General features: G+C 43.8%; 1 protein-coding gene across 2 annotated transcripts in view; it reads right to left on the reverse strand.

Annotated features, from left to right (window-relative positions):
- Positions 1-21,679, reverse strand: part of LOC111866684 (B-cell lymphoma/leukemia 11A) — a 196,903-nt gene that overhangs the window by 73,125 nt on the left and 102,099 nt on the right. For both annotated transcript variants that reach the window (XM_023855869.2, XM_033752378.1), the window contains exon 2: positions 871-1,488. In XM_023855869.2, the coding sequence (XP_023711637.1) occupies positions 871-1,488 (618 nt within the window). The remainder of the gene's footprint in view (positions 1-870; positions 1,489-21,679) is intronic.

Genomic DNA, 21,679 nt, shown 5'->3' on the forward strand with positions numbered 1-21,679 from the left:
GGTACCGTAGATGGTTGAGGCACTATGCTACAAGCCGGAAGGTCGCGGGTTCGATTCCAGATGAGGTCACTGGATTTTTAAATTGTTCTAATTCTTCGAGCCACATTATGGCCTTGGGGTCGACTTAGCCTCTAACAGAAATGAGTACCAGGAATCTTCCTACGGGTAAAGGGGGCCGGCTGGGCGTAAGGCTGACAACCTCACCGCCATCTGTGAGCCGATTATCTAGAAAATGTGGGAGCCTCCACGGCCTGTTAGGGGGACAGCTTTACCTTACTTCTTACAGGCGACATGTTCGGTCAACGTACACGAATATGACAAAGAGCTCAATAAAAGCAAGAAGTTCTGGAAAGAACTAATCGCCTACTTTCCTCTGATAAGACACGGGCCGCACATAAGACGACGTACAATAATTATTCTATGATATAAATGATCTTCGAACGCAGACTTTTTGTCATGGGTGTCGACAGGACACGAAACCAAGAACGACTGTGCTGGCGAGGCCCATCAGCAATTTACTGCTACTCTCTACTGAGTAAGAAAATGGGAAGACTGACCTGACTGGGAGATGTAGATGATGATTTACGGAAACTTAAAAAGAAGAATTTGAAGTACAGAGAAAATATTTGATAAAGAAAAGTCAAGGCCCTCACGGACACACAGAGACGAGGAATAAGGAAACAACTCTCCACTTATTCTTAGATGGAAATCAGCGGTCAGCTTCACGCTGTGGACGTAATGGATTTGGTAAAAGGGACGCCGATAAACCTTACGTAGGACGCTTGTAATCAAGGAGCGTCTTGCCACTTTACCGACTCATAATGCAATATGAAACAGACGTGCGACGAAACATATCTGTGACACACTTACCAGAATGCGTCGTGTTTGACTCGGCGTCGACGACGTCCGTCCGGATCCTCTTGACGATGGCCTCGTCCGGTGAAGACCCTGTGTCCACATGCTCCTGCTTTATCCTCGGTTTAAGATCTTCATCCTGAGCATTATGATTCAGGTCGTCCGTCTTACAGGCCGGACTGCTACTGCCAGCCCGACGTTTCGGCGTGCTACTGGGAGGCTCATCCATCAGAATATCTGAGGAACCCAGCATCCTCGGGGAAGGTGGGGGAGGGGTACACAGTATCCTCCCGGGTGTAGCGACGCTCGCTGATGCAGAAGACGACGCCACTGCCGCGGCGGCCTTCTTACTGTTTATCGGAGCTGATATGCTCGGCCGACGCGTATTGACGACACTCAGAGGAACCGGAAGTGAGGAACTACCACTTCCTCCGCCTCCGCCACCGCCGTCACCATCGTCACTGTCCGTGTTGTTGGCGTCGCGATGGTCGCCCCCAGAGAAACTGAGGGAGTAGTTCTCCTTGTTGCAGGCGAGCACTTTGTGCTGGATGAATTTCACGATGTCTGCCAGGGCGAACGGCTTCTGGCACACCCCGCATGTCAGGATGTCCTGATGCACCACTTCAGCGTCCGCTGAAACAACGAGCCAAAGGAAACATCAATTGCTACCAGAGTAAAGGTTGCAGTCCATTAAGTAGAAAAGTACAAGTTGCCCCTGTACTTAATTTATTAAGCACCACGCCATGAAGACGTATGTGGAAGTGAAGTTATAGCTCCACTATTCTTGACTTGGCACTAGATGAAGGTGAGGGTTTAGTTTCACGCCCCAGTCGCTTTAAACCAAGGAGGAAAGTCCATCGATACCCATTGGATAGGAGGCTGGGTGGGTCCTAGAGCCGGTCTGGACGCTGTGGAGAAGAGATAAAACGTACGTCTGCTCGGAATCGAACACCTAAATGTCCAGCCTTTAGCTATACCGACTGACTTATCCTGGCTCTTCCTTTAACATTATTACTGCGGTTAAGTAACTCATGATTCTCGACAGTAACAGCGTCCCTAAATAGCCAACTTAAATAACACTCTGTAGTTGCGTATTTAAACACATACACGTACTTTCGTCATGTTAGGAACAAATATTCCCCTCAGCATCCTCTTATCAAAGCCCTCAGTCTGTATTCCGTCTTTCTTGAAGGAGATAACACTTCACATTCATACAAAACAGCAGGTAAAGTGGTATTTGATTCGTGTTCCTGGGTGTGACGCTATGTCGTCTGGTAGAACGTTACCAATATCCCTGAAGACAGAGGCAGAAGTTTTCTCCGAAACGTTGATGATGTGCCGGAATTTACATAGAGCAAGTTAGATCGTGCGATAATCCTTCTGCCTTGTACTCAGGAAGTGTTAGGCTCGAAACCCAGCTGGGGCAATGGTTTCCAAGGTTGTTGATTTTCCTCAGCCCATCCAAGCAAAGGTCGGAGTAGTACCTCATATTAGCCTAGGGACTCTTCCTTCCTGATCCACTTCAACTCGTCATACTCGTATACATTCCAGCAGAAAGTAATTTTCAAGTAAAATGATCTTGTAAAGAGTTCCACCTTCTGGGATATAACGCCGTATACACTTGGTCGTCGAATTACGAACGACTTGGGTTCTGACTGACAGGTCGTATGTCGGCCATATATTTATTAACAGTATTTTTTAACCTTTATAATTTTTTATCATCTTTATAATTTATTTTTAGTAACTTTTACATATGACTCATCTTTTATTTTAAATTTTTTGTGGTCGTAAGTGCGGCCGGTCGTAAGTCGACGACTAAGTGTAGTCCGTTGGAAGTCAACAGACGTTCCAGAAGCGGTATTCTCCGAAACGTCGGCCTACTTTCAACAGACTACAAGACATCTTCATAACCACCGATGTGAAAAACCCAACCCCTACAAATGATTTTGTGTTTAACGTGTAACAGCCGGGAGCCGGTGTAGCTCAGTCGGTTTAGTGACTGGATACGGGATGGACGGCGGAGGAGTTGCAGTTCGAATCCCGGAAGGGGCAAGATTTTTCTCTTCCGCAAGTCGTCCAGACCGGTACTGGGACCCACCCAGCCTCCTCTCCAACAGATATAAAGCGGCCGGACGTGAAGCTGACTCCATGTAGTGCCGAGGCAAAGAATACACGGATCTATATATCCACTCCCCAATACGTCTTCAACGCAAAGAGCTTAACCAAACAAATTTTCCTTTTACATGTAACAGACCTGTTTGTTACTGGAAATGTCATTTCAGATGTTTCACGAAAGGATTTCTTGGCAATAAAACAGCAAAACGCCAGTACTGCGAGGGTTATCACAGTGGTCACCGGAACTGTACGCATGTGCTTGGTCAGTTCCGCCCAGCTGTGTTGCTTTGAGGATACTTTGAGGCACTTCTTTTGGATAGGCTGTTCAGAGCAGTGCCAGTAGAGGTGGAAGTGACCAGCGTACTGACCAATAGCGAATTCTGACCCTCCTTCCCATGTCCACCCTCATTTTCTGACATGCGCCAAGTTCCCAACCCCCCCACACCCTCATTTTGCAACCACTGGTTACACCTGCCGTCCAGTGGTGTCGGACTCCGGGGAAAGTTGTACGCTTTTCGTGATTAAACTTGCGCTTCATAGAAGCAGTGACGGGTAAACATTCCAGAATATTATTTCGTTGTTCGCAGTTCACTTAGAAACACCATCAGTCTCTCACATTGTATGGAGTCCAGTGAGAGAATAAAGAGTAAATAATGAATTGTAGACGATATGGAAGGAACCAAGAAAACTAAGTAGGCCCACTCGTTCATATCGTCACCAGAATATACGGTGAAACCGTTTGAAAATGTAGCAAAATTAAAAAAAAAATATTTTTTTCAATGATTAGAATGATAGCGTAGTTCGGTTGAAGCAATATGCTACAAGCCGGAAGGTCGCATGTTTCATTCCCGATGAGATCATTTGATTTTTCAATTGACCTAATCCTTCCAGCGGCACTGTGGCCTTGGGATCGGCTTAGCTTCTATCAGAAATGAGTACTAGATCTTCCTGGGGGGTAAAGGGCGGCCGGCGCGTAAGTCTGTCAACCTCACCGCCTTCTGTGAGCCGATTGTCTAGAAAATGCAGGAGCCTCGACGTCTCACAATCCTATGGAAGAAAAATACATTATCCCCACATTTGCTTGGAAGTATTGAGAAAGCCCACGAAGAGAGTCGAGATAACTGGTATTCATGCCGAGGTTCGAACCAAGGAATTCCCGAATACTAGACAGAATTATTTCCTTTTCAACCATATTTCTAGACAGGAGAACAACACAGCAGTAGCAAGTTAAAACACGTATGCATACCTTTCAGTTGTCGCGAAAAGTTGTGCGAAAAATATATTTGGATCGAAATGTGTGTTGCAGTTCTGTCTACAAGTTCTTCCACAAAATATTTTTCGCTGCCATAAGTATTTAGCTAGCCGGTCACGGTAGCCGAGCGGTCTAAGGCATGCACTGTCTTCGCTCGCTTGGAAACCGGAATCGTGGGTTCGAATCCCACTGAGGGCATGGATGTTTGTGTGCGTTTTTCTGTGTTTGTCTACAGGTAGAGGCCTTGCGACGAGCTGATCACTCGCCTAAGGAGTCCTACCGTATGTGTAAGATCTAGAAAAACCGAAATGAACGGAGTTCATGGATGTAGGCCTAGGCCCACTGGGGCTGTAGTGCCAAGGGGGAAAAAAGTATTTATCTACTTATGGTCAAGATTTGTAGAGAAATTCATTTAGGTCTTAGTGTGAGGTGGTCGTTATTTGTATCTTGCTTTGACCAAAATTGCAAAAAAAAAAAACAAAACATATTAGACAAACTTCCTAGCATCACACTTTGTGGAGACCCGTTCAATCGTTGTTAAATGCAGACAGACAAGCCGAAACTAATAGATGAAATGTTGCAGATATCCTTGCCGAAGAGCCAAGAGACATAAAAACAGGAAATGGACGTAAGCAACTTCAAACTGTGCGCTATGAAATGTTCTATCACCTATTCTCCTATTTGTTAGGTCAATAAAATGTGTTTAGTACTTCTTCCATAATCACGTGATCGCTAAAACCCTGTTCATCTCACCTTACCAGGTGGTTGCTCAAAACTATTCCACCACTTCTTGTGCTAAACTCGAGGTCACTTAAATGTTTTCCATCACCTTATTTCATTAACCATGTGGTCGCTGAAACATTACAGATCACCTAATTGCATTAACCATGTGACAACTGAAACATTGCAGATCACCTACTTGTGCTAACCACGCGACAACTGAAATATTACAGATCACTTGCTTCTACTAACCACGCGACAACTGAAACATTACAGATTATCTACTTGTACTAACCATGTGACAGCTGAAACATTACAGATCACCTTTTTTCATGAACAACGTGGTCGCTCTCTATTGGATAGCATCCCGTTCCTCTGGTTCGACCAATCACGGCTTCAAATCTAGCGCAGTGTCTGCTGCCACTTCTAAACAACAGCCTCCAATGTCCAGCCCTTGAAGGGCACTTAACCTTGAAGATGGCAAATGCAACGTTAGGAAACCATCAATATTCTACATGATATGCTCCTGAATGCTGAAGCTGTACAGCAGTTCAGAAAGACTGGGAATCACGAAGAGTGAGTGCATAATTGAAGTGAAGTATGGGGCGCTCTGATAAGAATCGCAGTGTCAGCTTTCCCTATGCAAGCGGAGGACATCACTTTGAAGTTTGCTGAATGTTCAAGGACTTGAAATTAAGCGCTCAATATAGTCTCCAAGTACAGCGGAATCAAGTACCTCCCCACTAAACCCCCGGTCAACACTGAAGCGGGACAATTTCCCTTTCAAGTGCATCAAAAAAGTCCCCCTACACTCGATACATTGTATTGAGCTGGACAAAAGGCATAGGCCTCAAAACTTCGTTTAATTTTCTGGTTCGGCACTTCGGATCACAGCGTGGACATGCGCAGTAGTGCCCGGGACAAATACGTCGTCAAGAAAGGTTTATTCTCTTTCGTGAAATACATATGATTCCCTCTTCTTTCAATCCTTTCTTCCGTCACTTCTTAAACATCTTTACTTAAATCAAGGAAACTGAGATGGGTCGAGCATGTAGGACGCACGAGATAAACGTGAAATTCAGGGCTACAGAATTTATGTAGGAAACCCTGTACGAAACACTCTGCTTGGTAGACCTAGTGCTATGTTCTAGATTGGTTTAATATTGATTGCTGTTTCTGGTGGCTGAATGTTAAGACGCTTAATTTTTCATACGCCTCTTATGATTTGACTTCCTTTTTACTTGAAGTTTTTAGCTATTTTTGTTAGTTTATTGGGCGCTTGAATTGAGTATGAGCTGTCTAAATTTAATTTATGGAACTATTTGATTTCTTTTTTCTATTATAAGTATGTAGTATTTTCTGGTTCAATATGGTTTATACCTTATTTCTCTACTTACGGAGTATCGTTTTATCCTTTATCGTTGGGGTATTATTCTTTAAATGTTTCTTATTTGGGATGAGCGGAATATTTAAAGTTATCGCTGTAATTAACTGATCAAGTTCTGGGACATGATGTATAGAGAAGCAGAGGTACAGCTCCATTCATCTTTAAACCCGGCAATAGATGGAAGTTAGTGGTTAGCTCAATGCCGAGGTACGCACTGGATGAGCCCCAGAGTCGGTCTGGAATCTGTGAACCCCGATTCATGGGTGTCCACACCGTAGCCTGTTGCTATACAGGCTGTATCTCAGCTTCCGTATTTATCTTAAAAATTCAATTCGGACCTCACAGGAAACACATTGTATCTCCGCTACAAAGCCCAACCCGTTAATGCTGTTTAGGGAAACAATCGCTGTTTATTCTGAGAACCACACGGAACACACAAATACACTGTGTGGGCAGAATGCAGTATATATAAATTCAGTTCGTGCCTCACAGGAAACGCATTACGTCACCGCTACAGAGTCCAGCCGGTTAATGCTGTTTAGGGAAATAATCGCTGTTTAGTGTGAGAATCATACGGAACACTTAAAAGTGTACTGTGTGGGAAAATTTCGCAGTCTTAATGTTAATCCAGGTGTTACACATAGTTACCATTGTTCTTTAAACCGTTAACTACACTAACATGGAATATTTTTTGCACCACAATCATTATCTATGATATTACAAGCTCATTCCTAGATTCTAGAAGCCCGAGAAGTTGGTGTTCGATTTTCGGCGGACGCAATATACAGTAAAACTTGGTTATAGCAACATCGGTTTCTGCGACACCTTGTCTATTGCGTCACATATTCAATAGTACGAACTAATTCCTCATAAAGCAACTGTTTTATACCTTGCTTAGTACGACATGCACAAATGCATCAACCTCGTATGTAACGTCATTTTCATTCCTGAATTTCTCTGATATGGACATTGAAAGTAATTTAGAAAGTGTGTATTGGGCAAGTAACAGGAAACAGATGAAGATAACTGATTACTGTACTCCTATCTAGGTACAGTAAGGCACAACAATTGATGTAATCTACTGTAATTTCGTGAGTAGGCCTACCTTTAATATACAGTATTAGTGCGGTGTGTATTGTCAGTGAAAAGCGCTGTAATATGTCTTTGATATTACACATTTGGGCAATTCCACGTTAATGTTACGTTAGTCTGTACTTAACTACGTATTTCACTAAAAAAATGCAACATTTTAACTCGGTTTTTGGTAGATTTTTACGTGACTAACATAAGGCTACTGTGGAAGTGCCCATTTCGGTTACAACGACATTCGTTTATAACGACCCTATTTTTAGGTCCCTTTGATGACGTTATAACCAAGTTCTACTGTATATATATATTTTCTCTCTCTCTTCTCCACAGCGTCCAAATCGGCTATGAGGCGCAACCAGCCACTTACAAACGAGCACTGGAGGTTCTTTCCTATGGAGCAAAGGAACCTAGGCTTCAAAATAACCCATCACCTTCATTCAGTGCACAGGTTAAGAATGCATGGAGCCATATCTCCACATCCCAAAAGTTTTCATTACGTGGTAATTAATTAAGCATAGGGACAACGTTACATAACAACATCATTCTAAAGCATGTTGAGTATACTGTCTACGCTTACTGACTGCTACTTTTAATATGCGCATAAACCTGTTTTACATGGGCACCAACCCTCGAAGTGGAACCTAAGCCGCTCTTTGTCTGTGCGTGTGTGTGTGTCCCATATTGTGATTCATTCTTCATTTACATGTGCCAGTGTCCATCCGTAATGCTCGATAAGGGGGTGGCGGGGAATGAGGGGGGGGCAATCAAGCTGACTCTGTGTTCCAAGGTTTCAATCATGATTCAAAATTGAATGAAAAGCTTCACAGAGTGGACTCAAATCGTTACAATTTTCAAAAGTACACTTCCACTCTTCTTAGTGACAATTAAAAGGTGATGTCTTCTGGGTAGAAGTCGACCGACGTTTCGGAAAAACAGTTATTTATTACATCTTCTTGCCGCCTGATTAATTCTGGTTACTTGCTTGGCTTAATCTTCAACCATGAAGACGGGGGCACGTTCTTCTGAAACTTCACTGAAATTTTGCCGGATTATATGACACCGTACCCCAGAGTACTGTACTCTTCAGTTGAAGTATTAACATTAGCACAGAGCGCCGAAGGGCTGAATTCTCACAGCGGGGCCTTTGGTTCAGTTCCGGGTGATCCCATGTGAGATTTGGGTTGAAAAAGTAGCAGTAAAATAGGCTTCTCTAAGAGTTTATTCGGTTTGCCCCTTCTACTCATCATTCTATCATTGCTCCATAACATCTATCACGGCCTTTCAGACGTGCGATAGCCCTGAAGAGGCAGCACATTATCATATCCTCGGTCTTTGAGTTGGAGGCTTCATCTATGAACCTGTGCTTGGCTGGTTGCATGTTAAGAGATTTTAGAGGAGAGTAATATTAAAATGATTATTAAGCAAACATAATTTTAGGCCGATAAGAAAAAGATGGCTTGCGATAGGTTCCAGCGGCAGGAGCTTGTGAAATAATCTGCTTACAAAAAAATTTTGACATTTAAGCGACTATCAATTTCTCAAAAAAAACTGTCACATTCGATTTAGTTATGTCGTAACTTCAGTGCTCCGTTCGAATCTCGACAGGGACACAGGCAATCCTGACTGAGGTTTTTCGTTCTTTTCCTTGTTTCTCACACCAAAATTCCGGAAATCATCTAAAATAGGCCACGACCGCTTCCTTCCAAATCCTTAATTATTCAACGAACATGCTAATAAAAATATATTCTCAAACACTCGAGCCCCACGTTTCGGGGACTATCACAATTTTCAGGGCCGATAATCCCTGATGATGGAGACAGAGAAGGTCCCTGAAATCTTGATCCTCAGCTGAACAAGTGGCAAGACTGATCACGTGACACACTAGCAACTCTTGTGTTTCATTTCAGAGCCGTCAATGCGTTACCGGTAAGTCGTAATAAAACCCGGCAGGCGGTGGGATGAAGGGGAAGGGGTTCGAGTGGACGATGTTCTGACCCTCCCGTCTTGGCAGGGGGCAGACTTCGTTAGTGAAGGGACTTTACCACGTTTTAATTCCAGAGGGGAGCCCAAAAATAGGATGAATCACCTATGTAAAATGTCCCCACCAATTTTTGTTCATTCCTTTCTTTAAAATATAGGCTATATCCTCTTATTAAATGAACGAATCGACCATAAGAGTAGGGGGGGGTGTCAGAGGGGGTGAGACTGAGTATGAAGTATAATAGAACCCCCTCCCCATGGGCTGTGGTTTTGGCCGCAAGAGGGTGTATCGATCACGAAGTCCAGAGGGGTGTTAGAAGGGGGTGAAAGACGGACAAAGCAATACCACCCCCAACCACCCGGTACTCCATCATGAGTGAGTTCGGCCGGCTACTTCTTGTCCTGGCATTACTACAAGTTTTGTCTTTGTTCTTATAGCTAGTTGGTGGTGAAAGGGGTTGTTGGCTGCAGAGGGGGTGAATCAGTAAGGAACAAGATGGACAAGGGTGAGACATGGAGGAAGTAGAACACAAAAGGAAACTCTCAGATAAGTTGGAGAGAGAACAGAAGGTGACCTCGGACTACGAAATTCGCACACGACGGTAAAAGTGAGAAAGAGAGATGACACAGAAGATTTCAGCGTCTTCTAACCTCAATGTAGCTTCTCCGTACTTTCCTGTGCCTGACTGAGCAACACGCTATGACGGCTTGTGGGGGAGTGGAGGCATAACTCCACGCAATTTTCAGGGCGCCGAAATGATTACCTCTCCAACGTAAAGGTAAGGTAAAGCTATCCCTGCCAACAGGCCGTCGAGGCCCATAGGGTTGTGAGACTTCAAGGATCCCCCATTTTCTGTATAATAAGCATACAGATGGCTGTGACAACGTCAGCTTTACGCGCCGGCCGCCCTTTATCCCCCAGGAATATTCCTGGTACTCATTTCTGTTAGAGGCTGAGTCTACCCCAGGGCCATAGTGCGGCTGGAAAGATTAGGTCAATTGAAAAATCAAATAACCTTATCAGGAATCGAACCCGCTACGGCCCGGCTTGTAGCAAAGTGCCTCAACCAAGTTCCGGCTCCGAGGGGAGAGGTCTAGAAAATTTGCCTATAAACTCATGTTTCAGCTGTTTAAGTACATTGCTTATTAAAACATGTTTGTATGGAAGGGGAGCCGGGATAGCTCAATCTGTATAGCGATGGGCTATGGGTCGGAAAGCCGGTGTTTGATTGCCGGTAGGGGCAAGATCTCTTGTCCCCAGCGTCCAGACCGGCTCTGGGGCCCACCCATCCTCCAATCCAATGGATACAGGCGGCGATTTCGTCGGAGGTAATGCATCAGAGGCGTGAAGCTGACCGCTCACCCCAGTCTAGTGCCTCCACTCCTCATGCGCCTTCATGACATAGTGCTGAATTAATTTAGCATGGGGACAACAGCTTTACCTCTGTGATGTAATAATAATGTTTCATTTTGCCTGATAATATTCGGTGTATTTTCTCGTCCTTTATTCTTACTTTTTCCCACAATTCCACAGGGATGAATACGTCTACCTTGTCCCCCACCAGTGCCAAATTCCGTTTTTATCGCTGGCACTGGATGGGCGTTTGAGTGGGCCCCAGAATCGAGCTGGGCGCTGGGGAGAATAGAAAATTCCGAGGTGTGAAATAGCATAGCACTGTAGACAGGCAAACAACGTTTCGAGAGAACCAGCCGTCTTACCTGTTCATCTTCACTGACGATGGAAGCAGCAAGTTCCGCCGAAACGTTGATGTCTATGAAAGTACAAGGCGTTGAATTCCAGGAGAACGTAACCTCAACCCTCATGAAGTGTGAACCTCAAATCTCTATGTATAACTGCTTCCGTTTATATGAAAATATATTTCCAGTTTAATTGACGAAATCTAGTCAGGGTTTGATTCCCTGAAAGACCAAGCGGGCTTTTTTACCTCTGTACAATAGGTACCGGCGTTTATTTCCCCGGTGGTAAAGCAGCCGAAACATGAATTTGGCCAATCATCTCCATCTAGTGCCAAGGTTATGAATGCGTGGAACTATACCTCCATTCTCCTATAAGTCTTTATGACGCAATACTTCATTAAGTACAGAAAAGATTATATAAGTACGGCACTGTATACCCCTTAACCTGATTTATTGCTGCGTTTACCATTATTGAATACTGGAAATTCTTCCTTTCTTTGAATCCAAATTGTCACCTTCAAATGAGGGGCACTGTGACTTATCGAAGGCAATTATGCAAAGCAGCCATTCATTTCTTGGTCACTGAAAACAACAAACACTCTTTCAGTATTTCATTTCTTCGAATGTTGTTTACTGCTCCACAAGAAGATAAATATTACTGAAGGAACATAACTTCTGTAATATGTTGCTGTGGTGATCGCAAAGAAGAGAATTGTCAGTTGTCCTTCGGTTCACTGTGTAGTGATTTATTTGAAAATGCTACCGAATATGAGGTTAGATGGAGGGGTGTTCTCCTCAGGACATATGCAGGCTTATCTTACACGTAATCGGCTGACGTTACCGTGGAAACGTCTGGCGTAAGAATACCGAACAAGCGAATGAGATTCAAGAGGAAACTGAATGTACGAACTCACAACACAATTCCAGGAACGAGAGATTGGCAGAATATAGAAGACGGAACGAATGCTATGAGATTATCAGGCAGCACATTATCACATCCTCAGTCTTTACGTTTGGGGTCTCATCTCTGACCCCGCTCTTGAAAGGTAAAGCTGTCCCTGTAGCAAGCCGTGGACCCCCATAGGGTTGTGAGACGTCGAGGCTCCCACATTTTCTAGATAATCAGCTCACAGATGGCGGTGAGGTTGTCAGCCTTACGCGCCGGCCGGCCTTTACCCACCAGGAAGATTCCTGGTACTCATTTCTCATAGAGGCTGAGTTGACCTCAGGGCCATAGTGCGGCTGGAAGAATTAGGTCAATTGAAAATTAAATGATCTCATCGGGATTCGATCCCGCGACATTCCGTCTTGTATCATAGTGCCTCAACCAACTAAGCTACAGCGTACCCTCTGATTACAGAGTGGGGAAGCTATATCCGTAACTAACTTCAAGAAACAGAATATTTCTATGAAGCTGATAGTAGCTCAGCTAGTCAAAAAATTCCTGGCAATATATGGAACGCCAATGTTTATTACAGTCTGTAAGAACGTGAAGTTCTCACAGCAGTGGGGAAGAGTTCTATCTTCTGGTATATAACGCCGTGTAGTCCGCTGAACGTCAACCGACGTTTCGGATGAACATATCGCCTCAATCTTCAGGATCGAAGAATAAGCCTAGAACTAAACCAATGTGAAATGAGGTAAAGGCAGAGCAGAAACCTACTTCATGATAGTTTCTTGCTTGGATTATTCTTCAACCTTGCAGATGGAGGTGATAAATCCTCCGAAACGTCGGTTCAGTGTCAGCGGACTACATTGCGTTATATAGCAGAAGACAGAACTGTTTGTTATAGTGTCCACAAGGACCACCACTGAACCGTACCCTGAGACAGATCAATCCAATTCAAACATTAATATCCCATTTATTTAAAATCCATTTTTTTTGGCATGTCCACTAATTATGCTGAGGCTCTTCGTAATTTCCCCTCAGACGCTCCATGTAAATGCGGGGCTAGTATCTTAAATGAGGCAACGACCACTTCCTTCCATATCATTTTAAGTTCATCATTCACTGAAATCTCTGCCTGTATAGTCTCGGTAAATGAAGCTATCCCTGTACCAGGCCGTGAAGGCCCATAGGGTTCTGAGACGTTGAGGTTCCCAAATTATCTAGACAATCGGCTGAAAGATTGCGGTAAGGTTGTCAGCCTTACGCGCCGGCCGCGCTTTACCCCCCAGGAAAATTATTTAATTAATTTCTGGTACTCATTTCTGTTAGAGGCTGAGTCGACCCCAGGGCCATAGTGCGGCTGGAAGGATTAGGTAAACTGAAAAAAGTCCAATGACCTCATCGGGACTTGAACCCGTGACCTTCCGGCTTGTAGCATAGTGCCTCAACCAACTATGCCACCGCGTGCCCCCATTAAAATACGAGATCCAAATTTAATATTATCCTAAAACATACGCCAATATCTCCCACGTGGTCAGTATGATTTTTTAGACACAAAATCTGCGTAACTGTGGCACACAGGAACTAGGTCTGTAGTTACAAGGCATTCTCTGTATGCTCTCGCTCAATACTCAAATCCATCACAGAAAATTGACTTATACAAACTAGGTAAAATTGTCCTTGTGCTTAATTTATTAAGCACTATGCCATGAAGACGTATGGGTCAGCGGAGGTATCGTCTTCTTCTTCTTCTTCTTCTTCTTCTATGGCGCAACAGCCCGATGTCGGGCCTTGGCCTCCCTTATCAAGCCCCTCCATTTCTCTCTATCCTGCGCTGCTCTCTTCCAGTTCCTCACGCCCATTAACTTCTTTGCATCTTCTTCCACCGCATCAATCCATCTAGTTCTTGGTTTCCCAGCACGTCTCCTACCACCTATTGTACTCTATAATATTTTCTTTGGGATACGCTCCTTAGCCATTCTCTGTACATGCCCAGCCCATTGCACTCTTTTTAAGCTTTATCGTCACTGAGATCTCTGGTTCCTTATATAATTTGTATAACTCTTTATTATATCTTATTCTCCATATCCCATTCTCTTTTATTGGTGGAGGTATAGCCCTCCTTTCTTGGCCTCGGCACTAAATGGAGGTGAGTGGTCAGCTTCACGCCACGGCCCTTTTACCCCGGGGAAAGAGCCCCCGGTACGTATTGGATAGGCGGCTGAGTGGGCCCCAGGTTCGTAGAGTCACAAACAAAATCGTTGTAGTTCAAACACTGGCTATATACACGCAGTAACGCATGGCTGGATGATGGTGAACACTAATTGGGATATGGGTGTAAGCGGTCGTGGTCTATTTTAAGGAACTATTTTGGAATTTGGCTGGTGGGAGTGAGCTGAAACCATGAAAAACCTATCCGGATAACCGACGAGTGGCCCAAAATTTGAAAGTAATAATCATATATGACAAACATAATTTCGTATTTTCAGTGATAATAATGATCCACATAATCACCGAACTGAATGCGCCATATGGATCACCAGAGACCAACCAATAAGGGTAAGCCACTCTCGCGAACTCTCGACACAAACCCCTTAAATTATCCTCTGTGAGATTGGGGGTTAGTTTTATAGAAACCTTTCCCTTGGTTTCTGTTCTTCACAGCATAACTGACGAATCACACACCCCTTCTCAAATCCTCTGCCACCCTTTCACCCCCAAAATTCGAACCAACTGTCAACACTCTTTACGTCCCATTTCTACCCTCTCTTTGCCATTCGCTTTAACACAGAAATACACATCTTTGTACATTCGTCTGGAATTCAACATCAATTACTCTTCATTCAGATACCACGTGTATTAAAAACTTGGGAAATCATTCATGCCTTCTCCTTTCTTGTTCATGTTTCTTTCGTAGGAAAAAGAATAGGCCATAACAAACGAATCTGACGGACCTGTCAGGACTTTTGATGAAGTGATTCGGAGCTGAAGGAAATTAACCGTCACATTAATCAAAGTAGTAACGAAGAAAGCAGTCTTCTGGGATTTGGCACCGTGTATATGTGGTGTTAACCGACGTTTCGGAGGAACGTATCGCCTCCATCTTCAGGGTAGAAGAAAAAGTATAAGAAATCTGCAAGCGACAAGACCGTGAGAACGGTAAAAGCAGACTGCTTGCAGATTTCTTATACTTTTTCTTCTACCCTGAAGATGGAGGCGATACGTTCCTCCGAAACGTCGGTTAACACCACATATACACGGTGCCAAATCCCAGAAGACTGCTTTCTTCATAGTCACCGCCGTGAAAGCCTCAAGTCTTACAAAGTAGTAATGGATCAAACGCACCAATTACATATTCCACGTAATTTGTTGCCAAGTTTAATATAAAGAAAGAATTGCATCCATTTCTCCAGTGATGTGCAGTCCAATAACGTAAGGTGAACAAAACAGAAGACACGTGGATCACAGTCTACAGACGCCCACAGTGATACTGTAGAAATCAAAACTGAAATTTCAATTTTGGTCTTATACAATATACGATTAATATTTCAAATAGTGCGCTCCATTTCGCGTACTCACAATTCAATTATAATAGTTTCATTCATATTAAAGAATTTTTTTTTCTGTGAATTCACAATTTTCCTCAGCCCAAAGATATATTTGTTTTCTCCAGAGCTCTGGATCAAAACTTCCTTCACCTTTGAGGTATCTTCTTTGTTTGCAGTGCCTCATCCCGTCCTTCCATGTGTTCACTGCTCTGCCACGTCTATTTTTCCCCTGTGCGTTCCATGCTGCAACCTGTCTAGCAGTTCTGCAGTCCTCGATTCTGATTGTCCCTGTTTTGTTCCTTGTGATGTCTCTCTTCAGCTCCCTCTATGTTACAATTGTTTCATTTCTGACTCCATCCATTCGTGATTTCCTTGGCGAACTCCTTACGTAACCCATTTCGGTAGTTAATAATTTATATCATAACATCAGATATTTAAAAAAACAAGTATCAAGAAGATCTTGTAAACAATCATTTTCCATGAAAACGCAGATGACAGAGTGTTGATAGGCTAAAATCGACCAGAGGGCCATAGTGCGGCTGGAAGGTTTAGGTCAATTGAAAAATCCAATGATCTAATCGGGATTAGAACCCGCGACCTTCAAGCTTGTAGCATAGTGCCTCAACCAACTACGTTACCGCATGCTCCTGTTTAATGGAACGAGGATTTGAATCGCATCTGAAACTTCTACAGCAATACTTGCTTATCATTTGAAACAGCCGTAGCTACCGTACATATTGGAAATATTACAGTAAATTTCATTAGGTTCACGTCATCTATGAACCTGTGTACGTCATAACTTGTGTAGGAAACATCCGTGTCTTTTAGTCCGCAAGCGAACTATACCGACCGAGAGACCACCGCTTGTCGGCGAAGTTAGTGCCAAATTTAGCGGATAGAGGGTGCCGCGTGGTCAGCGCAACGGAATTCCTATGGCCGTTAATTTCGGTTTTTACGGAACAAACATCCTTCGTAACTCTGCCTGAATTTCCCACCGGCGTTTGAACACCGAAGTGAGTCTAACCTTTATAATGATGACGTAACGGCCTAAGTCGTTAGCTAACTATCACTAACCTCAATTCTCACAGCAAGTGGAGTATATCATTGTTCTCTATTAAGTCCGTAATAGGAAATATAAAACTGACAGGAAAATTACATTTTATATGGAATGAAAATGTAATATATGGGAGTATTTTGGTATGCGTTGTTATGTTTGTATGGGGGCACTGTACCAACCCTCAGGTGCAGGCAGGATCGACGAAATCAACATATACAGTATACATTGAGCTGTCTTGACACCAGAACTTTCCTACACCACCGATCCCGTGTTCCATGAATATTGTATTCTCCCACTGACCTATTTACATTGATACTCACTCCCACTTTACCCCTGCATCTTCCAAACCAACCAACAACCGCCCTCCCGTCTGAATGCTTGTTTACTAGGGGATCGGGGGACAGCCACGTTTCGTCCCCATGTTAGGGAAACACTCTCGCGTCTCCGGTCCCTATCTTTGTCACAGTACTGTGTGCTATATGTTAAGAGACTAGGCAACATTACATGCATGAAAGTGAAGTGGGTAAAGTTAATAGAAAGTCCGTCGAGTGTAACAATTTGTAGGTCACTTTTTATTATTATTTCTGCCTTACATGTTTCGGTTTGACACAACCACCATCAGAGGCACTTGCTATAATTATGGAAACACTGTCGCTGTTTCTGATTTTCACAATTATGTTTGTCGTGTGGACGTTGCTACGATATGTTGACGTGTAAAAGCACAAAACATGCTAAGATAGTTGAGTACACTCTCAATTCTCACTTTTCATCCGAACCTATTTTTTTAAGTTAAAACGCTAAAATGTTAAAATATTTGATATAAATGCTGAACTCCTCCTTGTTAATTCATCCCGAAGATGGGAGACGTCAGCTTGAGGTTGTATGGCTTATGGTTTGATGTGTTCCTGTGTGCTGTGTACTGAAAGTGTACTGAAGTGGGTAATATATGCGAAGGTGTATTCCACAGTCAAAAAAATAAAAAGTACAATTATTGTTTCTGAAAGTTATTCATCGTCATGTTTTTTATTTAAAACATAAAACGTTTCGACGACTGGATTCTGTATCTGTCTTCAAGTGGAACTTGCTCAGTTGGGCCCAATCGATAGAGCTAGTCCCTGTCGTCCGGACACTAGCATCAATATAAAATAGGATATATAAACCAAGCACAGCACAATAAAACTGCGAGAGTTAAGACAGATATTAAAAACATTAAAAAGACTCCGCACACATGAGGCCTAGCAACTATGCCCATGTACTATTTCTCGGTTATTGTTGTTAAAATAATAGTACCATCTGAATAGAAGTCATCAATAAAGAGAGAAATTCTCTGTGTGGCACAAACGTAAAAACACAATTTTCCCACTCAATCTACACTGGGCGGAGTTGTACTTTTCTAACTTCTGTTGCGATAACGGGAGTCCAGATGGGAGAGATGTCCACGCTGTTTTGACTGATCGGACTGTATATCAAGACATGTGACGGATCCTTGTATTTCCTGTATGTGGTGTTGGGCTCAATCTGCAAGACCCTCGCTTCTTTCCAGCACATTCTGTGCCCTTCCTCGTGTGCATGTTGGGTTAATTTTGATAAAAAGTATTTTGCACTTTAACAATTGTTATAGGAGGCTCGTCAGTTAACGGATATGTTTTTGTGTGACGAATGCAATATTTATATAGTAGAAGCCCGTCACTGTTGTCAGCCATTTAAAGAATTAGTTTCATGTAAATAATTCTTTAAAATTCAGTCAGCACAACGGAGAACAATGTTTCCATTAAAGGGGTCATAGGCAAGTTTGAGCTTGGGGAAATCGCTGTTTATTTTGAGAATCATATGCAAAACCTAAACACAATGTGTGGACAAACTTTAATGATAATGCATGTGGTAAACATTGATACCACTATGCTCTAAGGGCATAACTCGGTCAAAAGAAGACTAATGAGTGTGTATACCATACTTCGCAGAAATGTGGGCCGCCCTAAGAACATTCAGTGTAATTCATCAGAACTGTAGATTGAACGCTGCAGTAAATACACGAAACTGCTTCTCGAAATCGATCCTAAGACAAGAGAAGAGACAGTAGGAATTATACGGGACCGTTTGCTAAGCCCAATCAGGAAACAATCCAGAGGGCACAACTCTCTTCATTCTGCCACCATTAATCTCAGCTAAGGGGAAGTCGCCACTTGATGGGGGTGAGTTACCCTCAAACAACCAGACAGCAGACAAGGAAAATGTCTTGACTTTATCAGTGCTAAGGAATGACCCAACAACTTGTTCGAAATAAAACATGACTCCACCATCAAACAGAACTGCTGTACTTGAGAAGCTGATAGTCATTAAGATGGTCACTGTATCGCAAAACTTTTATGGAACCAGGAATTTCGTGACTGCCTGTCACACCGTTCAGTTAGGAACGTCATGTTCTAATTCTACAAACCTTTAAATTCCAGTGGTTACTATATGTACCACCAGCTTTAACACACTAAAACTGCATTCTGTCAGGACAGTACATTTGTGTTTCGAGTGGCTCTGAAAGTACAACAGCGATTATTTCCTTAAACAGCTTCATCCGGTTTGTCTCTGTAGCGGAGACGTAATGTGTTTCCTGCGAGGTACGAACTATAAGTACATCTTCTGAAGAATGTCGTCTTCTGGGATGTGGCGCCGTATAGATATTATGTAAACCGACGTTCCTGCGCCACATCCAAAAAGACGGCATTCTTCATACTCACCGCCGTGAAAATCTTAAATCTTACAAGAAATCCTATACTTAGAAAGAAATTGATATTCAAATTTACTTACTTACTTACCCATGGAGCTGAGCCCTTCTGGAGGAGCCGCCAATTCTGCAGCTACTCAAGAATTTCACAGCATTTTATGGAACCCGAAAGTTCATTAAGGTGTTCACAAGAGCCCTCCACTGGTCCCTGTGGCTTGGGTCGTTTATCCAAGGAATTCGTCCAGGTCAGAGGCTTTGTGTTCATTTTCGTAACATACTTATTTTTTACGGTGCGGCGTTATTAGCCCCACGCCCAACCCCCAAGCTGGAGGGCCACCCCTTGTCGACTGTCCGCGACTGCTTATTCAATATATTCACAGCATCCCTCCAAAACTGGAGGGCGTCTCCCCCATCCGCAACCTGAGGATGCGCCATGCCGTGGTGACAGGGACCCACCTAACATTCACTAATAATCAAATAATCATAAACATATGTATGTATGTATGTATTCTCTTCGCAAATATTGTACACAACTGTTTAGTGCTCATCCTAAGTATGGAAATACAAAGAAACAACTGTAAGAAGAAATATGTAAACTTCTCTTACCCAAAGAAAGCAACAGCACAGATAGGGACTAACGTTAGGGTTCAGGCCGCGCCATAGCTCAAGCGGTTAGTCGCTGGCTTCGCACAGCGGCGGCCCGGGTTCGATCCCGGGTCTGATTAAGTGGGAATTGTGGTGGACAAAATGGCGCTGGGGCAGGTTTTCTCAGAGTACTTCGGTTTCCCCTGCCAAACTTCATTCCACCAATTGCTCCACAATCACCCTCACCTATCGTCTAGGGCTGGTACAATAGACCAGAAGTGGCCGCAGTACAAGGGACTTAGTCCCACGCCACTAAGCGATAAAAAAAACGTTAGGGTTCGCGTATTTAATGCCGAACTGCTGGCCAGCAGTCAGTTTGCATCCGGAAGGTCCTGCGACCGGCCAAATCGATCAAGTTTTCCCGTGGCTTTCTTCGGTCGTAGAGCAAATGCTGATTTGGTATCCAAATTCCACATCTCACTGCATCCTTCACATGCAGCCCTCCAAAAGTCAAATAAAATTTCGCCCTAATGCAGACCTTCCAACATCATAAAAAATTCCAATCTTATACATTACCTCCATCACAAGGACCAGCGGACACTGCCTGGGAACCTTCAAACCCGGAGATATGGTTTACTGTCCCCCCCCGCCCCAAAGTAGCGTCTCTCACTATCCCCCCGACCTTTCTTCTCTTCCCCTTCTTTCTCTCTTCAAATGTTTAAAATACATTTCAATATCATCCTTCCATCCATATTTTAGGAACCGGGATAGCTCAGTAGCCAAAAAGACTCGACTAGGACTGAACGGCTAGGAATCTGAGTTCGATTCCCTTCTTCTTGGCGTCCACAGAGCCCATATCCACTGAGGCTCACGCGGCCACCGTCATCACTGGAAATTTACTGGATTTGATACAATTCATGGGTTGTTACACAGAGTAGATATGGTCGATTTTCCTGATGTTTCAACGGTCCACGCTGCCTCCATCTTCAAGGCCGAAGAAAGAAGCTTGCTGAAAATTGTATTTTCGACATACCATGGTGGGAGCTGGGATAGCGCAGTCGTTATAGCGACTGATCAGGGCTGGAAGGCCAAGGGGTCGGAGTTTGAGCGCCGGTAGGGGAAAGATTTTCCTCTTCTCCACGTCGTTCAGACCGGTTGAGGGACCTACCCAACCTCCTATCCAATGCGTACATGGGGCTCTTTCCCCGAAGGTAAAGCGGTCGGAACCTGAAGCTGATAACTCACCTCGAACTAGTGCCGAGGTCAAGAATACTTGCATTTATACATCCACTCCCCCATACGTCTTCATAGCGTAGTGCTTAATTAGTTCAGCACAGACACAACTTTACGTTTTTACTTTTACGTGCTGGGGGGCACGCGGTAGCGTAGTTGGTCGAGGCACTATGCTACAAGCCGGAAGGTCGCGGGTTGATTCTCGATGAGGTAATCGGATTGTTTCAATTTACCTAATCCTTCCAGCCGCACTATGGGCTCTGGGGTCGACTCAGCATCTAAAAGAAATGAGTACCAAGAATCTTACTGCGGGTAAAGGGCGGACGGCGCTTAAGCCTCACAACCTCAAAGCCATCTGTGAGCCGACTGTCTACAAAATGTGGGAGCCTCGACGCCTCACAACCCTACGGGCCTCCACGGCCTGTCACAAGGATAGTTTTACATTTTACCTTTACTTGATACCGTAACCAAAACCACCAAAAACACACAGCATTTTTCTTCCGTAAGGTAGCGTACACAAGACGTTCCCTCGAAGATACTTTAGACAGGCAA

Source organism: Cryptotermes secundus, unplaced genomic scaffold, assembly GCF_002891405.2.
Source record: "Cryptotermes secundus unplaced genomic scaffold, Csec_1.0 scaffold66, whole genome shotgun sequence".
In the NCBI taxonomy this organism is placed as follows: domain Eukaryota; kingdom Metazoa; phylum Arthropoda; class Insecta; order Blattodea; family Kalotermitidae; genus Cryptotermes; species Cryptotermes secundus.